The 19,251-nt window shown below is 42.7% G+C and overlaps 1 protein-coding gene across 6 annotated transcripts in view; it reads right to left on the bottom strand.

Moving 5' to 3' along the window:
- DNAJC6 (DnaJ heat shock protein family (Hsp40) member C6) overlaps positions 1-19,251 on the bottom strand; it is a 127,908-nt gene that overhangs the window by 6,742 nt on the left and 101,915 nt on the right. For 5 of the 6 annotated variants that reach the window (XR_012511187.1, XM_074376323.1, XM_074376325.1 and 2 more), the window contains 8 exons: positions 17,852-17,931; positions 16,788-16,981; positions 16,607-16,687; positions 13,945-14,379; positions 11,009-11,143; positions 7,970-8,038; positions 6,802-6,921; positions 1,250-1,513 (listed from right to left, as the gene is read on the bottom strand). Coding sequence is in view for 5 of the 6 variants with exons in the window: in XM_074376323.1 (XP_074232424.1) it covers positions 1,250-1,513; positions 6,802-6,921; positions 7,970-8,038; positions 11,009-11,143; positions 13,945-14,379; positions 16,607-16,687; positions 16,788-16,981; positions 17,852-17,931 (1,378 nt within the window). In the remaining variant the exon portion in view is untranslated. The remainder of the gene's footprint in view (positions 1-1,249; positions 1,514-6,801; positions 6,922-7,969; positions 8,039-11,008; positions 11,144-13,944; positions 14,380-16,606; positions 16,688-16,787; positions 16,982-17,851; positions 17,932-19,251) is intronic. The other variant, XM_074376324.1, reaches the window with a different exon arrangement.

The raw sequence follows: 19,251 nt of genomic DNA on the forward strand, positions 1-19,251 counted from the left end.
TCTCACACGCACACCTAAAACGTGAGTGCTCTGACACTAGGGGTTTTGTCTGTCTTGTTCACTGCCGTATCTCCAATGTTTTCTACACTGAAGATGTTCATCCACCATCTACTCAAAATAAAAGTGGAGGGGAAGCCACGCAACCCTATGGAATTGCCCAGGAATTTCCACTGCCAATCAAAGAACAAACATGATGTTACGTATTCCCAGCAAGAGACTCCCTGTCATGTTAGAATTGTGAGAAGTCACCTGTCCAGGAGACTGGTGAAAAACAGGGGTTCCACAGCCACCCTGCCTAGGTTCAAATCTTGGCTCTGTCACTCCCAAGCTGTATGGACTTAGGAAATGACTTTATCCAGCTTTATCACAGATTCCTCATCTACAATGTGGGGCTGGTTTTGAAGATTATACGAAAAAATACATGAAAGTGCTTAGACTAGCTCCTGACGTATAATAAACACTTAATAAATGTTAGCTACAGCTCCTAGAAAAAGTGGAAGAATTTCCTTTTCCATATTCCACAGAGGGAAAGGCTTGTTTCCTTATCATGTGTGTGTACATTTCATTCTTGGGTATGATCAAACCAACTGAAATGTAAAAAGAGCATAACAGGCCTTTTCACAAACTCAAATTTAATCATCCCTGCAAATGCCAAACATATTCATTTTTCTACATTATCAAAAATCTCACTCAAAAAAGAGAGAGGAGAAGAAAAAACCCGTCACAGGAAACCCAAAGATCTCAGGAACATCCTTCAAACAGAGCATAATCAAGACCAAACATCCAAGATATGTCCACTCCTCTAATTGGGATCCAAGGGCAAATGTGAACCTAATGCTTGAAAGGTTCCCAGCCTTTCTCTTCTATCTCCTCTTCCAAAGAAATGACAGCTTCAAGATCCATCCATCCCTCCACTTACGTCCATTCAATACTCAGTGTCCACTACATGCCAAGCACTCTGCTAGGTGCTAATGACAGTGAGGCAAAAAAAAAAAAGCCACGTTCCTGCCCGCCATCTGGTCTCAGTGTGGACAGCGGCAGACAAGTGAGCCCACGGTCACAACACGACAGAAGCGCGAGGAGCCGGGCAGACCCAGGAGCGCCAGCCACAACGCGGGCGTAGAGATCCTGCTGTGTCTCTGCAATTAAAATACTGCCTCAGAAACCACTGGAAGTGTTTTCTGTCTCCTTCTTCACACATCCATCCATCCGAGTTTCCTATAGCCAGGCTCCAGACCACCATCCTTACCCAAATTAGTTGCTCCTTTGCCACGTTCGTTCTGGCCCCCAGGCATGGATGAGAAGCTCACGTTGTAGTTGGGCCGGTTCTGGGGAGAGGAGTGGGGCATGCCGGGCTGGGGCTTAGACTGCGTCTGCTGCCAGCTGTAGCCACCTCCCTGCTGCCACCCTCCACCCATAGGCTGGGGAGATGCTTTCTGAGGCGAGCTGAGAGGTGGAAATCCTCCACCCAATCCAGTTGGTGTGGAGGGTTTGCTGGCAAATGAAGAACCACCTATAAGGGAAAAGAAAGGCGAGGAGAAAGAAGGCAATGCTATTTTGAGTGGCCTCTCACTCCTGTGTCCCAAGTTACTGTTTGCAATGACTTTAGTGGAAATTCCCTTGACTAGTGGCACAATTAGCCTTTATAATAGTTAAAGAAATTGCAGGCATGTGTTTCCTTTAATCCTCACAAGGACATTTTCGGGTATGTATTAATAGCCCCATTTTTTTTCTTCAGATGAATAGACTACAGCTCAGAGCAGTTAAGTGATTTTTCTCAAAGTCACACAGCTAGAAAGTGGCAGGACTGGGACCTGAATCCAAGTCTTTGTCTCCAAGCTAGAAGGGCCTTGGCTCTTCCCATTGTGCCATCCTTCCCCTCCTTCCCACCTTCTCAGCAGATTCTGTTTCTTCACTGGAGTAAAAACTATCAAATGACAAGAACAGGGAATAAAACAAAATACGTTCATTTCTGAAGGTACTACTTAAACTGCAATGATCAGGACTGTTGATTGTCTGTTATAAATACAAGCATGTTTAGTGCCCAGGAGTAAACAAAGATGTTTGGAAATTTCATAAATAGGTTTCAATTTCACACCACTTGCATTTCATTGCAGTAGAATAAACACAGCCAACACTCTGACAACTTTGAACAGGGCAACAAATTTCATTCAAGCCTTAAAAATTGATGTTACTTTGTGCAGGAATTTAAGTAGAATTCTCGTTCCGTAACTCCTGTTTTGAAGTACTCACTGCATACATGCTGGCTGTTTCCCAAATATGAAGACCAGTTGTGGCTCATGTTTAAAGAGGTAAAATGAGAAACTGAAATGTGGTGATCTCCAGGGAACCTTTCAGGCACCAGCCCCAAAGCAACAGTGATAATAAAATAACTAACGTTTGCATAGCTCTTTAGAATTTACAAAATATGTTTATGAACATTACTGCCTTCAGTCTACACAACACCCTTAGGAAGTAGGTAGTCTTACTCACCCCACTTTCAAGATGAGGAATTCAGGGCTCAGAGAAGTATACTGCCATGCCCATGATCACACAGCTAGTTAACGGAGCTAGGACTTGACTGCAGGTCTCCTATCTCCAAATGTCATGCTCACTTGCTGCGTCCACAATCCCTAATTCCTCCCCAAGTCTCTGAGTCTTTCATCAAAATTCATCCCTCACCTGCTGTCTCTTCTTTCTATAGAGATTGTTCTTCTGTTGTGATCTGAGATCCTCTTTTCTTCCCCACTGGGGATGTGGTGTTATGACCACCGGACTTGAAGTCAATCTGAGTTTGAATCTCTGCTCTATCACTCATTCATGCATTCATTCTTTTTTTTTTTTTAACTTTTTTAATTGAGTTATAGTCACTTTACAACGTTGTGGCAATCATGCGTTCATTCTTGCATGCATGCATGCATTCATATATTCATTCCTCAGTATTTGTTGAGCATGACTAAGTACCAGATCCTGTGCTGGTCACTGGGAATATAGCCAAAAACAGTCTACAGAGAATCCTCACTCTTCTGAAGTTTGGTTAAAAACCTTCACCTCTTTGATCTCAGTTTTCTCACCTGTGAAATCTGAACTATGTCTACCTTACAGGTATACCATAAAGGCACAGTGGCTATATGAAAGTTCTTCAGAATCCCTAAGTTAAGCAAATAGGAGGTATTTTTTTTAAATAATGAAAGTTCATATGCTCAGCACACACCACTACACCATAAGAGCTCAATAAATACTTGGTAGTAGAAAAAGGTAATAATAACAAGGTTGTATCCTGAAGTTTGGCGTTGCCCCTATCGGTCTCTAACTCAGATGAAGCCCCTCTTCACAAGCCCCTGGGCCCTCCTGCCAACAGCACATCAGCACATGCCTTAGGCTGGGTATGCATTCTGCACTGGGATCTCATTTTACGTTTTAAGGCTGCTCAACATCTTCTTTCTGAATATGTATGTTTATTATTTTAAAATTCAATAAATATGGAAAGGCCTGAAAAACGTAAAAAAACACTTCCATAACCCTATCACTATGTCATTTATGAAACCTCACTGAGCAGCTTTTACACGCCAGGCTGCAGGTACAGGGGGGACATGGTAGACGCTGACTCTGATCTCAAGCTCACCAACATTGCAGGACTTTCTGATGTCTACCCTTCCAGAATATTTTCTACCCATGTTTAGCAATTCTAATTTTTAATGCCCCTGAAGCAGAGAACTGACAGAAATACAAAGCAGCAGCTAAACCCAGAGGCCACTGCTGTCCTCATTAAACACGAAAGCAGTGGCTACCAAGCTTGGCTGTGCATCAGAACCACCCGGGGAGCTTTAAAAACCCTCTATCCCCAAGCCACAGCCAAACCAATTAAATAAAAATATCTGTGGGAAGAACTAAGGTGTTTTTATCAGAACTGCTCAGTGTGAAAATACCTTCAGGAGAAGGACACCATCTTTTGTTTTTTCTTAACTGCAGCTATATAATTGGGAAGTTTCATTTTTACTCTAAAGCAACTGCCTAGGAGTCAAACATCCTAGCTTGTAGCTCTTGCTCGTGTACCTGTTCACTGTGTGGCTTCAGGAAAGTCACTTGACTTCCCTAAGTTATGTGACTTGGAAAATGAGGAAGTTTAGGAAACCGTTTTCCCCGGCAGTTTTAAGAAGCACTGCATTCCAAAAACAGCAGAGAACTCTCGAGTCCCTCTTAGCAGGCCTGTTGCTGCAGCGACGTGGATGCAGCTACTCTGAGACTATTTTTGTTGTCTGCTGATGTTGACACTGAAGGGAATGGAAAATGCATATATGGGATAGGGGGAGGCAAGCAAGCACCATGTGGTATTGGATGATATTTTATATATATATATATATATGAATGGCCATGCATCACTTATCTCTATCTCCTCAAAGGCAGAGCAATGACAACCACCCTAGCATCAAGGAACACACTTGGAGCACAGATTTTGGTTTCGAAATAACCATTACCCACAAAAGGGAATGAAGATTCTTGGAAAGGCCTGATACCAGGACTGGGGTGTAAAAAGTTCAAGACAAGCCTAGAACATCTTGTTGTGCCATAAAGAAAGAAAGTTCTCAAAAATGATGGGATCAAATGAAAAGGACATAGAAGCCAGAACAAAGAACTTTCACAAACCAAATGTGGGACGATGTGAACATGACAGTAAGTATCAGTACTATTTGATGACTAACTGAGTCAAAAAAGAATCCACTAGTCAGCTAGGAAGCGAGAGAGGGAGGGCGTCAGCAAGGAAAGGAGAAGAGATTCTTCCTTAGAGGGAAATGCTAGTTAATATATATAGAAAGAAGGACGGAATCAGAAAATCACAATTTTGCAGATACCATACTAATAACTGCTTCAGGCAAGAATCACTAATGAATGCTCAAACCACTGGGTAAAAGTCAGATGGAGAACAGGATATCCTCAAATAGAACAGTCTCAAATTATTTCCCCCGGTTACTCATTAATTACGAAAGGGAAAAACGGTAACTTTACAGTGAAGGAACCTGGCAGACATCACCTTAACCAAGTGATCAAAGTTAACCAGGCAAGACTTCCTCCACTGGCCTGGACCCTTCAAGTATCAATGTCATGAAAGGCTGAGGAATGATCCCAGATTAAAGGTGTCTAAAGGACATGACAACTAAATGCAAGACATGATGTTGGATTTTTAAAAGGAGCTTCCTATAAAGGTCACCTCTCCAGTGAGGCCTTCCCTAACCAGTTGATCTCTGATATAACACCCCAGCCCATCCATCACCCCCCATCACCCCCCATCACCTTCTGCCTTATTCTTTTCTCAGCAGTCTGCATGGGGGTTGCAGTGCAAGCTCCAGAACTAGTCTTCATGGTGCTGAAACCTTGCGCTTTGGGCATATTACTTAAACTTCTGTGCCCCTGTTTCTTCATCTGCAAAATGAGGACTATGACGGTCCCTACTTCAAAAGATTATTGGGAAAAGTAAATGAAATGATGTATGTAAAGCACTTCATATAGTGTCTGGCACATAGTAAAACCTCCAGATAAATACTAGTTATTTTTATTATTTGACACTATATGTTTATTTGTTTTGTGTTTCCTTTCCCTTCTAGAATGTAAGCTTTAGGAAGGCAGGAATTTTGTTTTGGTTTTGTTAGTTTGGCTGGTTGGTTTTTACTAAAATAGTGTTAGCACATAGACGGCACTTAATAAATAGTTGTGGAATGAACAGTGAGTAAGATTTTATTTGAAGTAGAACTTTGCCTATTTTATACAATGTTATTATTTTAAAATCTGAGGTTGATATTAAGATACAAAAATGGGAAAATAATTTTGAGGGTTCCTAAAAGGTCTAAAGAGTACAAAAGGGAAGGTCAGGATTCTGACACAATTACCAGCAAAAAATAAAATGGAAGCCATGTTCTCATTCCCTGCAGACAACTTGGCTCTTAAATGGCTCAGGAGGGCTTTCTGAGAAACCAAATCATCTACGTGGCTCATTTAAACCTTTGCGTCAGGACTACCTTCCCCTTGTTGAACAACTCTGCACTGCCCAGAGGAGGAAGGAAAAGGAAGAAGAAAAGGCTTCAGAACTCGCCAGTCCAGTGAACTGCTCCTTGAAGAAAGGTTCCTTGGTGAAATAGTTTGAGAACCCTGCATCCTGTATCCCAGTCGGGATGGGGGCATCACCGTGAGCACTGATTCTCAGAAGTTTTCTCTGTAATCCAAGTCCACTGAACCCAGTGTTTCCAAAACTACTTGTCCGTGAAACACTTATTCTATAACAATGATTAAACGTTTGATGGAAAAGACTTTGGAAATACTATCCAGAGAGTCTATTTTCTGTATGGAGTTTTACAAAGTGACCAGAGGGCACTGCAGTCAATGGAGAGAGGAGGGGTGCAGTGTGAGGACCTCACTGGCAACGTCCCAGCAAGGCCGGCGCATGGCTGCCCCACGTGGCACAAATCTGCCTGAGCAGCCTCGCTTCTCAGCGCTTCCCTACGTGCTCGTGACTTCTGCTGCAGCCAGACTCTGCTGTCAGATGTTCCCAGAAGTCCTAATTTCATTCATGCTACTACTCCACAATCAGGCGTTGGAGAAATGGATTAACAAGGGTGAGTTCCAACCCAATATTTGAAGTCTGTTGCCTTTTTTGAAGAGCCAATCTCGGGTCTTAGAGTACAGCTTAAGAATACACATGATTTTAGATCCCTGGTAAAAATACCAGCTTATTTTAACACCAAAGGTTTAGATTTGAGGCTTTGCAGCCATATGTGTTATTTATATCTTAACCTGCCACGTGTGTACCTAATGTCCCAAGGTCGGCAAAAGGATCCAGCGTCTGGGGTTTGCTTTGATGGGTGGGAGTGCCGTGCGACGAGCCTGTTGGGCTGGTGGCAGCTGACTTGCTCCCCATCCCAAAACTGCCTGAAAAAAATAAGATCATTGAAAATGAGTTAGTTGCCCAAGGCTGAACTCTGAAATTCAGAAACCCAGAGCTACTGCTCACCTTGTCTCTAAAGGCAAACAGGGACAGGGTTTGCAACCGCGTGAGAAGCTGCTAGACCTTGTTCCCCTGACTTAAGTGAATAGTGGCCTGGAGCAGGGACAGGGAACAGAGAAGGGATATGCTGTGTCCTGGCCACCCTGGAAACTGTTAGGTCTAGCGTTTACCTCACGTGTCACTTGACTTCGTCTGAAGTCAGGTCTGAATGCTGGTTCTGCCACTTCCTAGCTGAGTGACCCTTGGCATGCTGTTTAACTTCTCGGGGCTTCATTGGTTAAATAAGGAAACAGCAACTGCTTTAGAAAGTTGCTGTGATATATAGATATATAAAGATATATATATATAAAGATAGATGGATATAATATATATATATATATTGTGTGTGTGTTGTGTAACTTGCACAGCATCAGGAACACAATCACACCAGACAGCTCTCAAGAGATACAATACTAGCCATGAGAAAGAGAGTTGATTTGTTACAGAAAAATCCAGCCCTGAAACAAGTTCTTCGGGAAGAAAGAAGTCTATTCAGATTATTCAGCATCTACTCTGTGTGAGAAATTTCAGATAAGTTATTTCACTTCAACTTATACAGCTGTGTGGGATAAGAATTATGAACCCTGTTTTACAGATAAGAAAACTGAGGTTCAAAAAAAGAAAAAGAAAACTGAGGTCCAGACTTGTACAGAAAAATCCAAGAGCTTCTAAGGGGTTGAGTTAGCCAGATTTGTCAGACTCTAGCGTCAAGGCAGACATTCAGCAAATGAGACTTAGAAAAGGTAAGTAACGTGAAGTATGCCGCACTGTCGTGTCACTGAGGGCAACGTGAAAAGCCCAGCCCAAACGCGGGCTGTCAGGAACTTGCACAGCTGAGCTATGACACTCTGTAAGTACTCACTTCATCTTGGGTGAAGGATTATGTTTAAGCAACCGGTTAAATATGCACAAAATTAACCTGCTGACCTTTACCTGGTTTAGTGTGCCAGTCCCACCCTCCCGAAACATCCGGCTGAATGTTCACAGCAGGTGTACTGGAGGCTGCAAATGGGGAGAAGAAAAAGAGTCAGTACAAGATAGCTCGGTGTCCACTTTTCTGAGTTCACACGGGAAAACACTCTCCCTTTCATGAGGCCCACGTGGCCTGTCAAGGTCCCAAGTGATTCAGCTCTTGCTCTGAGCTCTCTCCACATTCTGCAATGTTGTTATTTTGTGCCAACATCTATGGTCACTTACATCAGCGTGGGTGGAAGCCATACACTGCTTGTCTCTGTTCCATCCTTGGCTCACCTTTATTTTACCTCCATAGCTACACTGTGAATTATAACTGTGCATATGTCTGTCTCTTAGGCTGAGTTCCTGGAAGGTGAGAACTCTCTTATTCATCTTTGTCTGTCCCACCTCTACACTGAACACAAAGTCAGTAGACAATTTTAAGAAAAGGTGAAATTAAACTTAAATTGCTGTAAGGTTGGCATTAACAAGTATATGCGGCACGAGCAACTTGGAACTGAAATTTTGTTTTCTCCTCTGCTATGACATGAATGGAGAGTGATGAGTCAATCAGAACATGTACTAGGGACTGACTACATACCATCCCCCTTTTATTATGGTTATTTGTTTAGACTTCTCTCCAAATTATGCCCGAAGTGATTAGTCTCTTCAGAGTAGATGTTCAATAAATGTTTGTAGAACTCAAAGGCAATATTTCTTGATTTTCAGAAGAGACTGAGGGTGCCTTGTGAAAATCAGAGGTGGGCAATCTGACATCTGAGTCTCAGCTGTACATGAAGAGGATGCAAATGACCCACTAACAGCAGAAAAATTCCCTTCTCAGCAAGGATAGTGGAAACTTCTTCCATTAAACTAGCATGGAACAGATTAAAGTAAGTGTGGCCACAAGGAGTGTTGACTGGCTGAAACCGGGTAATAAACATCTCCTATCCTGCTCACTAGAGAGCACCACGTCCGGTACCACCGTGCCTAAGCATGAAATCCATGCCTGTGGGACACAACGGGCAGTAGTCATAGGCAAACAGTAAATTCAAAGTATTAAAGTCAGGCAAATACTTCACCTTATTAACAGTACCATTCTGCAACAAAGACACTTAGGGAAAAAATGAGTGAATTTATTTTATAGTTACACATTCCATGGAAAGATAGATAAACCCTACTGTGGGGCCATAATTCTTCTAGACATGAGGAAAGCACTCATAAACGAACAAACAAGAACCCCTGCCTTTGTGAGTTCGTGTTCTAGTGGAGAGAGACAGACAAGAAAGAATGAACAACCCGTAGTAAGTTATTGAGTATACTGGAAGTTAACAAGTATAATGGAAAGGAAAATGCAACGTAGAGGCAGGGGGGTGGGTTTCAGTGTGAAATGGAGCAGCCAGAGTAGACCCACTGAGAAGGGGACAGCTGAGCGAAGATCTAAGAGATGAAGGAATTAGCCAGGCCGATCTCTGGGGAAGAGGGGGCTCCTGTGCAAAGCAGAGAGGCCGGTGTGGCTGGGAAGGAGAGAATAGGAAATGAGGTCACAGCACCGGGCACTCAGAGCACACAGGGCCTACATAGGCCATTCCAAACACATTGGCTTCCATGCTGAGTGAAACAGGGAGCCATTTTGAGCAGAGCAATGACGTAACCTACATTTGAAATAAGTGAACAACAACAACAACAAGGCTTTAACCTATCTCCCTGTATCTTTCCTCTCAGAGGAGCCAACTTCCAATCAGGAGATTCTCAGAAGGGGGCACTCACTACTCAAGGGTCGGAGGTGAATTTCTTCTATGTTGTCCTGCAGACCCACTTCAAGTAGTTTGAGACTTAAGACCAATAGTAAATCAGCCACAAAGGTTGTTTCTGAGCTGCTTTCTCATTGTCGGCCGTTACAGTTTGACCAGAGTTGCACAACGCATCTAACTTGTGCACTTGTGTGGCTTCCATGAAGTCAAGCTGATGGCTGGACTGTGTTCTCCAGGGTGGCTCAGGGTGTCTTCAACAATACATGGCCCTCGAGGTTGAGGCCAGTGGTGTCCAATAGCCTTCAACATCAGGCATGAGCATCAATCCTCCAGCTCAGAGCCCTCTGTCCTTCACTGAAGAGCTTTGGTTTTAATCAGTGTTACCTAAGCGATACCCTCTGGCTCTCACAAACGGATGCGATTACAATTCTTTCCACAAAACCTGTCTCTAACGTAGAAATATAATGTGGGCCATGTGTGATCAAAAATTTTTTCTAGTAGTCACATTAAAAGGGTAAAAAGATACTGGTAAAATTAATTTTAATAAAATGTTTTATTTAACCTCATATATTCAAAATAGTTTATTAAGTGACCAATATCTAAAATATTAATGAGATAGTTCACATTCTTTTTTTGTACTAAGTTGTTGAAATCTGGTATGTGCTTTACACGTAGAGTACATTTCAAATCAGATCAGCCACATTCCAAGTGCTCAGCAGCCACACGTGGCCAGTGGCTTCAGATCAGACAGAACTAGGCTAACATATCAGGGTGCTGTATTCTGAACTGTTCTGTGGAATCCTAATTGTGTGGAATGCTCATCACATCACATTTTATTAACTTAGGACTCATATTCTTTCACATTTCATAGACTTCAACTAGTACACATCTTCCAATCAACTAAAAGTGGCAATGTTTTCCTTCTTTCTTAACAGGACGTAAAATAAAGATAAGTCTTACAATCAATGGTGCCCTAAATTCTGTGCATGTAGCTGTAATGCAAAAAAAAAAAAATCCTACAGTCAAATTAAATTTTAGGAAAGCTGAGTAAAACTAAGTTAGGCAGGCTTCCTCCCTGTAAGACAGCTCAGAGCTTTTAATATGTGAATGTAGATTATTAATTTCCAAAGGAGAAATGTATTATATAGCTTTTCCAAGAAAATAAAAATAAAAAACACCTACAGAATGCTTTTATATCTGAGCACCTACTGACATCTTGTGGAAAACACTGTTCCACTGAACACAATATAAAATGCTTCCTTACCGTGCACTGTGGGTGAAGGACTTCTCGTAGGCTGAAGGAAGGGGTCACTGGAAGCACTAGCTGTGTTCAGAAAAGAACCCAGCAAATCTTGACCTGCTGGTTTAGCAGGTGCTCCGAAAGGGTCAAAGGTGGCACCTAGAAAACAACAGGAAAAAGGTGTTTGCACAATGAGTTCATTCATTCAGTAAATATTAAAGAGCTGTCACTCTTGCAAGGTCCCAGGCCAAATACTGGAAAAATCAGGATGCTGCCTGCCTTCCTGAGGTGCTCCGCAGGCCCAGCCTATCCTTAAACTGCCACCAGGGTTAACAACAGATGAGCCCAAGGATTTCCAACCACACAGGAATAATCCCACCTTTGTGGACAAAGGAGAATTCTGGACTTACCTGATGGACTTGTGGCATCTTAACAGCATGAAGTAAGTCAGACTAAGAGGAATCAGTGAGCGGCAAAACCATGCCTGGACCATAGGAGATGCTCAGTAAATAAACTGTCCTCATATTAAGTGAATTAGTGGACAAATACCAGGCCGGGGAGCTTTGCTATTAAGGTGAACAGTAGAAAACCTCGCCACCAGGTTTTGTTTAGTTTTGTGTTTTTTGTGGTCTCTGGCTCATTGAAAGTTGAAAAGAGAAGAAAATGAGTGTGGCAAAAACTGAACTGTCATCACACCTTGTGTCCTATGACACTAAACTGTTTCCAAAACACTGCCTGTAAACAACTTGCTAGAAACTAGACACAGATGTGGTGAAGCGAGAAAAAGTTTGTGAATGAACTAAGACAAGAACAAAGCAGGCAGCTGAGGTTTCCAGCAGCAATGCAATAACGTTAATAATATATCATTTCTGTAGGGTTTACATTGTCTTTCATAATACCTCAGCTGACCCTTAAAATCTCCCTGTCAGACAGAAGCTGTATTATTTTCCTTCTACAGACAATGAAACTGAGGTTCAGAAGGCCAGGTTTCTTGCCCAGTATTAAGTAAATAACAAGGCTGGAGTCATGCTCCAATTTTCCTACTTCAAATTCCAGGAATTTCCCAGCAGCATTTCACATTCCTCACAGGCGTGAAATAAGTGTGATGAAAACCAGGCAGGGTGGCATATATATAAAGGGGTTTAATTCCTCATTATTGGGCAACAGACAAAATTCCCTTTAGCTCCCTGTAGTGAGATGTCACTTCCTAATTTGTAAGTATGAAGCTAATCAGCAGAGGATGCTAACGTCTTCTCAATATTACTTGGTATACTTTTAATAGCACCTTCTGTTAAATTAACAGCATTCTCCAATAACTAAAAGTGAACTTCCCAACACAAGACCTCAAAATTTAGTCTTTATAACAGTGCTGATAGAGAAGTGTTATCCCCATTTTACAACAAAGAGGGTTAAGGTTTTTTAATAAGGCGACACAAGTATGTGTCGGTCCTTGCACTCAAATCCAAGCCTGTTAATCTGGACTCAGTGTTCTTTCTACTTCCTCTTGGAGGACAGACTATTTGAGTTCCAGATATAAGTTTGCCCTAATCAGCTGTGTATCCTTTGACAAGTCAATTCATATATTTAAGCCTCAATTTCATAGTCTGTAACCCGAGGCACAGATTGAACTAATGTCTGAAAGCAACCCGCCCCCTGTGCCGGCTCTGACACAGGAGCACAACTCTGTGCATGGGCCTATGATGAATTAAATCACTGAAAGTCACACAAGGTGCATGGTCTTAAAACGTGACCATCAGTAAGTACTATGCTGTTTTGGATCATGGGGACTTCTTTCCTGACAGAGCTTTTGTTCACTTCGGTGAGTGAGAACGGCTGCGGCATGGAGGAAATAGCCTGGATTCGGGGCCCTGGCTTCACACTGCATCACTAACTCACGAAAGAGCCTGAGCCTCAGCACCGACACTCCATGATTCTGAGGCTCACTCATATGCAGAAAGCCTCCAGCTGAACTACCTTCAATCAAGACCAGCCCAAAGCCTTCTGAGAACTGAAGGATGAGCTTGGGAAGGGAAGTTCCTAAAGGTTACCACTCGGCTGGAGAGCTAAGGCAGCCCTCTTTATTCTTCCTAACGTGATGCCATCTTGGTTAATGATGACCAAGTGACAAGGGCAGCTGGTTCTTTAGATTCTCTAATGGACCTCTGCTTACCCCACTGTCCTGCAAATGTCAAAAAACTGTGGGCGACCCCCCACACTGGTTGTTGAGTCTGTGGCAATGAGCAGAGTGAAACTAACTGAGAGCTTTATGGGGCTCAGTCTCTTTATCCGGCACCAATTGTTCTGCTCCATCAGCTGGGCTGCTGGCAGGAGTCCCTTAAGTGTCTCTTGAAGTAACTAAGTACTTCTCTGCACAGCCCAAGTGTATTCAGAAGACTACAATTCCAGGAAGGCATTACAGGAAAACTGAGGGGAAGCTCTGGGGTCCTAGTTTTGGACCCCAGCCCCGTCAATTACTAGCCGTATAGAAGTATGCTACCCATTTGACCCTAATCCTCTATTTTCTCAACTATAAAATGGAGATAATAATAGCACCTATTTACTGTGTTTGTATAAGACTGAATTCATGGCTAGTGTTAAATTTCATGTTTGGCAAATAGTAAGCACCTCACAAAGAGTAGCTGTTATTATTAATAATAATTCACCAGTCTACACATCCAAGCAGAAATAACTAAAGCAGCTCAGGGATTGAAGCCCTTAAAAAAATAATAATAATAAAGGAAGGGCGACAAGCTCAAATATTCGTTCTTAGACTATCCTACCAAAATGGACAATATTTCTATTTCCTCCTGTAGCACCCATTCAAATGAAGATACAGACCTTTCGGGGACTTTCAGGGAGATCAGAAAAGCCTAGGTTATTAGGGAAGTTCGATTCTACCTGCTTGGCCCCAAAGTTATCATTCAACCCTGAGAGGCACAGCACAGCATGGAAAAAATTACCTTCTCCTCCTCTTAGCGTTGGAGACGCGGAGGTGGAGGTGGCAGACCGGCGTGGCGTTGACTGGGTGGAGGTAGGTCCACTCGGATGAAATACGTCTTCCACCCCCGACTGTCCAGCCTGGGCAGGGCCGGCGGCACCTCCACCCCCAAACAGGTCGCTCAGAAGTTCAGAATTGGTGGGAGGAGCTGCTGGCGAAGAGAAGTTCTTACTCACTGCAGACCCCTCTAGACCCAGAAGGTCCACATCCTCGGGGGGCGGAGGGGCAGCCGGCTCCTGCTGCTTCTTGCTGGGCTTCCTGGCGCCGTGAGGCTTGTCACCACTGGCATTGCCGTGTGGACTGGAAAGGGTCAGAAGTTCATCGTCCGACTGCTCGCTTTCCTGATTCACTAGGGCAGCGTGGTCCTCCTCACAGAATGATTTCTCCGATTTCTGATCTAAGGAAGGCCAGCATGCCGGGAGACAGTTACTTGCTAGCCACAGAATGAATGCTTTTTGGTAGAGTGTATGCACACAACTTCAGACAGAGAGAAGGGGCAGCCTGAGAAGGCAGTGCTTTTAGACCCTTACCCACGAAAAACTTGATGTTTTTCACATTATGTTCGATTACTACCTGTGGAGCACCCGAGAGGCAGCAGATCATAGGAGAGAAGAGCAAGAACTCTAGGGTCAGCCTGGGTTTGAATCCTATTTCCACTATTTACTGGCTCTGTGACACTGAGAAAATTATTTTACTTCTCTGCACCTTGGTTTTCCCCTCAGAAAAATGGGTAATAAATAGAACCTAACTCACATGATGTGAAAATTATATGAGATGATATATGGGAAGTGCTCAGATGGATATAGTAAGTAGTGCTTCAGTGATTTTTATTATTTTTTAAATTATTATTGTCATCATCATCATTACAATCATATTCTTTTCCAAGTACTATGCTAAGTGCTTTGGAAAAAAACTATCTCCTGGTCCTTTACTGCCTCCTCTCACTGTCTTTTTCTTCTCCATGTGGCCTGCAGCCCCAAGCAAGGCCTTTCTCCCACAGTCTGGAGCAGAAGGGAATCCCAGACCTAGTAAGTGACTAGAGGGAATGGCTCTGCTCAGGCTGGTCCTTACACCAACCAGGGAAGAGATACTTTCAGCATAACATGGGCAGCAGGAAAGAGGCCTCTTCTGGGGGAGGAATGGAGAGGCTGGTGAGTGAATTCCAGGCCCTCCTTGAGACAGACCCCCAACTGAAATTTGTTATTTACTGTCAGGTTGAGCCACATTCCAAATCAAGCATGGATCCACATCCCTCATCCCCAATTTGGAAATGCAAAAAAGCTCTGAAAAAGGAAAAGTTTCCCTAAGCGTGGCGCAAACTCAGCTGGTGGAAAAATCTGACTGGAACTGACGTGAAAGTATTTACAGTCTCCACTGATTTCACTCAGGGTTATGGGTTATGTTTCACTGCAGACATATTAACGTGTTTGATTACTAAGAATATGCAGTTTATGTACCATATCACCTTCCTAAAATCAAAAAAATTCAACGTTCTTAAACCCACCTGGCTCTGTGGGGTTCAGATAAAATATTGTGCATTCATCTGAAACCTATTTCATAGCCTGGTAGGAGTGATTTCTAAATTACTTACTAGAATAGCAGTGGAGAGTAAAAGCGAAGTTTTATTTAAAGCCCTTATGTGGGGAAGAAAGATTAGGGGAAACCAAGAGGGGACTGGGACATCTATCTGCTTCTAGGTTTCACTGGGTTTTCCAAATTTTAAATGTTGATCTCATTTCTAGTAGAAAATTCTGAAAGTAAGCCTTTCAATTCAAAGGAATTCTATGAACAATTTTTTTCACCAAGTATGGAAAACTCTGTGTAGGCCACAGAAATACTGCCTTATGTTTACACAGCAAAGGCAGGTCAATCAAGAGGATTTTAAGTAAACCATCCCCAAAGCCAGCTTCCTACCCCTTTCTTAGAGAAAGTCCTTACTAAGCAATTCTACATGAAGACTTGCAGTTAACCTCAGCAAACTCTAAAGCAAGGATGGCAAACAGGTATCACTCAGAATGCCAATGTCTGAAGTGTCACATTGGGAAAGATTCTAAACACATCTCCAGGTTCAGCAGAAAAGGACACTGCGATCAAGCCCAATTTCTGCCAAGGTTGTTAAAGCAAGTAGCAGAGATATGTGGACAAAGTGTCTGCCTTCACTGCACCACAGAAGCTCAGCTCTGCCCTGCTAGTGGTTAGAGCCCTGAAGGCGGGTGGGGGGGAATGCCAGATTTTATATTTTTTGAATATTTATTTAAGGGCAGGAGATAGAGTCCTTTGTTAAGTTCTTTGTTTGTCAGCAGCCTAAAGGGAGATCCTAGAAAACATCGAGCTTGTTCATAAACCCAGAACAGATGTGATCTGAAACACTGCATAGACAGAAAAGGTAGGGTTCAGCTTAAGATGGCCTTTTGCTTCAGTCTGAGAGCATCTGTGGAGTTGAAAGTAGGGAAGCTGCTGATTTGGAAAAGGAATGAGCAAGGAATGTGAAATACAGAGGACCCTGGATGGGTGACTTCTAAGTGCTGCTTTACTCAGGCTGCTTTAAGGACTAATCCCCTTTATAGAAGAACCACGTGACTTAACCACCTAACCACGTAACTCAAAGAAATGCTTGGAAGTACCTTGCCAACAGAGAGTGGAAAAGAAGCCACCTTGCCCAAAATGCCTGGGGTTGTCTGGAGGGATGTCTATCGGAGCCTGTCCTGCAAGACCAAAGACATCAATGAAACGCAGGAAGGAAGTCAATGTGATAAATAAGCCAGAGGCTTCGTCCCAGACACAAAGCCACCAGGTGACTCATACCTCCTAAGACTAGAGTATCTTGATGCTCCTGGTGAGAAGAGAAGAGGATGCTGGGGTTGACGTCTTTTGTGCAGTAATGTTCCCACGGTGGGGTTAAGTCTATCACTTTGTCGTGGGGCTGTAGTTCTACATCCAGAGTCACCTGAAATAGCTGAGGGTACTTTTCTGGTACATCACATGCATCCAACTCAGGTCTAGATAGGGGTTTAAAAGAGTAAGATCAGTGAAAAACAGTGGAACCAGTATGATGATCAGCACAGAAACCACTGAAGGGTGATTCTTAGGTGAACTCTGAGTCTCCTTTCTAGGGAAAAATCAACCATTAACCAGAGAAGAAACTTTGCTTTCCTGAGCGTCAGTTTCCTTATCTACAGAAAAGAAGAGAATATTGCCTACTCATAGAATTTGAACACTGCAGCATGTGATCGCATTCTACAGAGCAGGGTGGATACACCCAGCCAGCATGCACCGACATGGTCAAATCAGTTGTTAAAATAGTGAAACAGGCCCACAGCCATCATCTTGAGCTCTTGAGTGTCTTCTCTTATCTTGACCCCAGCAACTCCCACCTATCACCCTAGCTTCAGCCACTCCTTTGAGTTTCCTAGACCACATTATAATATAGCAGCTAAGGGTTAGTATCTGGTGCATGGGGGTCCCCCAGGACCCTGCTTCAGCGCTATGGCCTGGCATCCATTCTGATGGGTCACTGTTCCTATCTTACTGCTAATGACACTGCCTTCCCTTTGTGAAAAACACAAAAGGATATATAGATGCAAAGGATCACAGTACTGAAACTTTGTTTCCTCTTTGTTCACTCTTATCCCCTCACATGGTATTTTAGACCTTTCTATTTGAAGGCTGATCCACTTGTGTTTAAGATAAATCATACCCAACTGAAAGTTATAAGATGCAACCAGCTTCTGTGTGTTCCTCAGCCACACTCAACAGTCCTGCAGCAGAGGATTCGAGGGAAAGCTGCAGCACAGCCTGGGACATGTGACTCCCAGCATCTTACAGCAGTTTGGATTGAAAAGGGTTTTTTTTGTCCAAACAGCACTCACTTGGTGAACTTTAAAACAGTTGTGTCCAGTGGAATGAATCCTGTATGAAACTGAAGCTGGAATATCTGCGTGTTGGTCACCTAAAAATACGAGAGAAGCACATTATAATCAATTAGTGAAAAGGGAATCAGATCAAAAGATTATACTTTGGGAAGCCACCCACTGTCAACTGATTCTACATCTGAGCCTTTGTTTCCTGTGATTATTAAATGATCTCATCTGAGGCTGGCCCAGCTTCATTTTAAGCCTCTCCTCTCCATGAGCTCTGCCTTGGCAAGCCACTTCCTCACCTGCTAATGCCCTGTGTTCCTGCACCCTGCCATACTTTGACTCATCCCATTCCTTCTGTCCAGGATACCCCTGCTCCAATTCAATGAACTCATCCTTCAAGGCCCACCTTGAAAGTCCACATCCTCTGTAGCCTTTCTCAGCCACCACTGGATAAAACAAACTGCTCCCATGGTAGCATCTCACCCTATCTCTATAATGTTTGTACATATGTGAATTTCCCCTGCTATGCTGAGCTCCTTAATGGCATGGATACTGTCTTATTCTTGTGGATCCTAAACCCCTAGGCAATGGCTGGCACAGAGCATGCCCTTAGCAAATATCTGATGAATTAAAATGCAATTACTTGCTATGAACTAGGGTACCTATTATCTTTTCAAATTAGTGTTTTTGTTTTTTTCAGATAGATACCCAGAAGCAAAATTGCAGGATCATATGGTAGTCCTATTTTTAATTTTAGGGGGAAACTCCATTCTGTTTTCTACAGGTGGGCTGCACCAATTTACATTCCCTCCAACAGTACACAAGGGTTCCTTTTTCTCCATATCCTTGCCAACACTTGTTATTTCCCATTTTGATAATAGCCATTCTGACAGGTGTGAGGTGATATCTCATTGTGTTTCTGATTTGCAGTTCCCTAATGATTAGTAATGTTGAGCTTTTTTTAATGTGTCTGTTGGCCATCTGTATATCTCCTTTGGGAAAAAAAATGCCTATTTAGATCTTCTGTCCATATTAAACTTTGGTTGTTTGGCTTTTTGTTAGTTTATTTTTAATACTGAGTTCATAGCAGCATTATTCACAATACCCAAGATATGGAAGCAATCTAAGTGCCCATCAACAGATGACTAGGTAAAGAAGATGTGTGTGTGTGTGTGTGTATGTATGTATGTATAAGCCATAAAAAAGAATAAAATATGTTATATATATACATACATACATACATACATATATATGGACCTGAAAGGTAATATGCTTAGTGAAATAAGTCAGACAGAGAAAGATAAATACTATATATTTTTACTCATATGTGGAATCTAAAACACAAAACAAATGAATAAATATAACAAAACAGAAACAGACTCTCAGATAGAGAGAACAAACTAGTGGTT

Source organism: Camelus bactrianus, chromosome 13, assembly GCF_048773025.1.
Source record: "Camelus bactrianus isolate YW-2024 breed Bactrian camel chromosome 13, ASM4877302v1, whole genome shotgun sequence".
NCBI lineage: Eukaryota > Metazoa > Chordata > Mammalia > Artiodactyla > Camelidae > Camelus > Camelus bactrianus.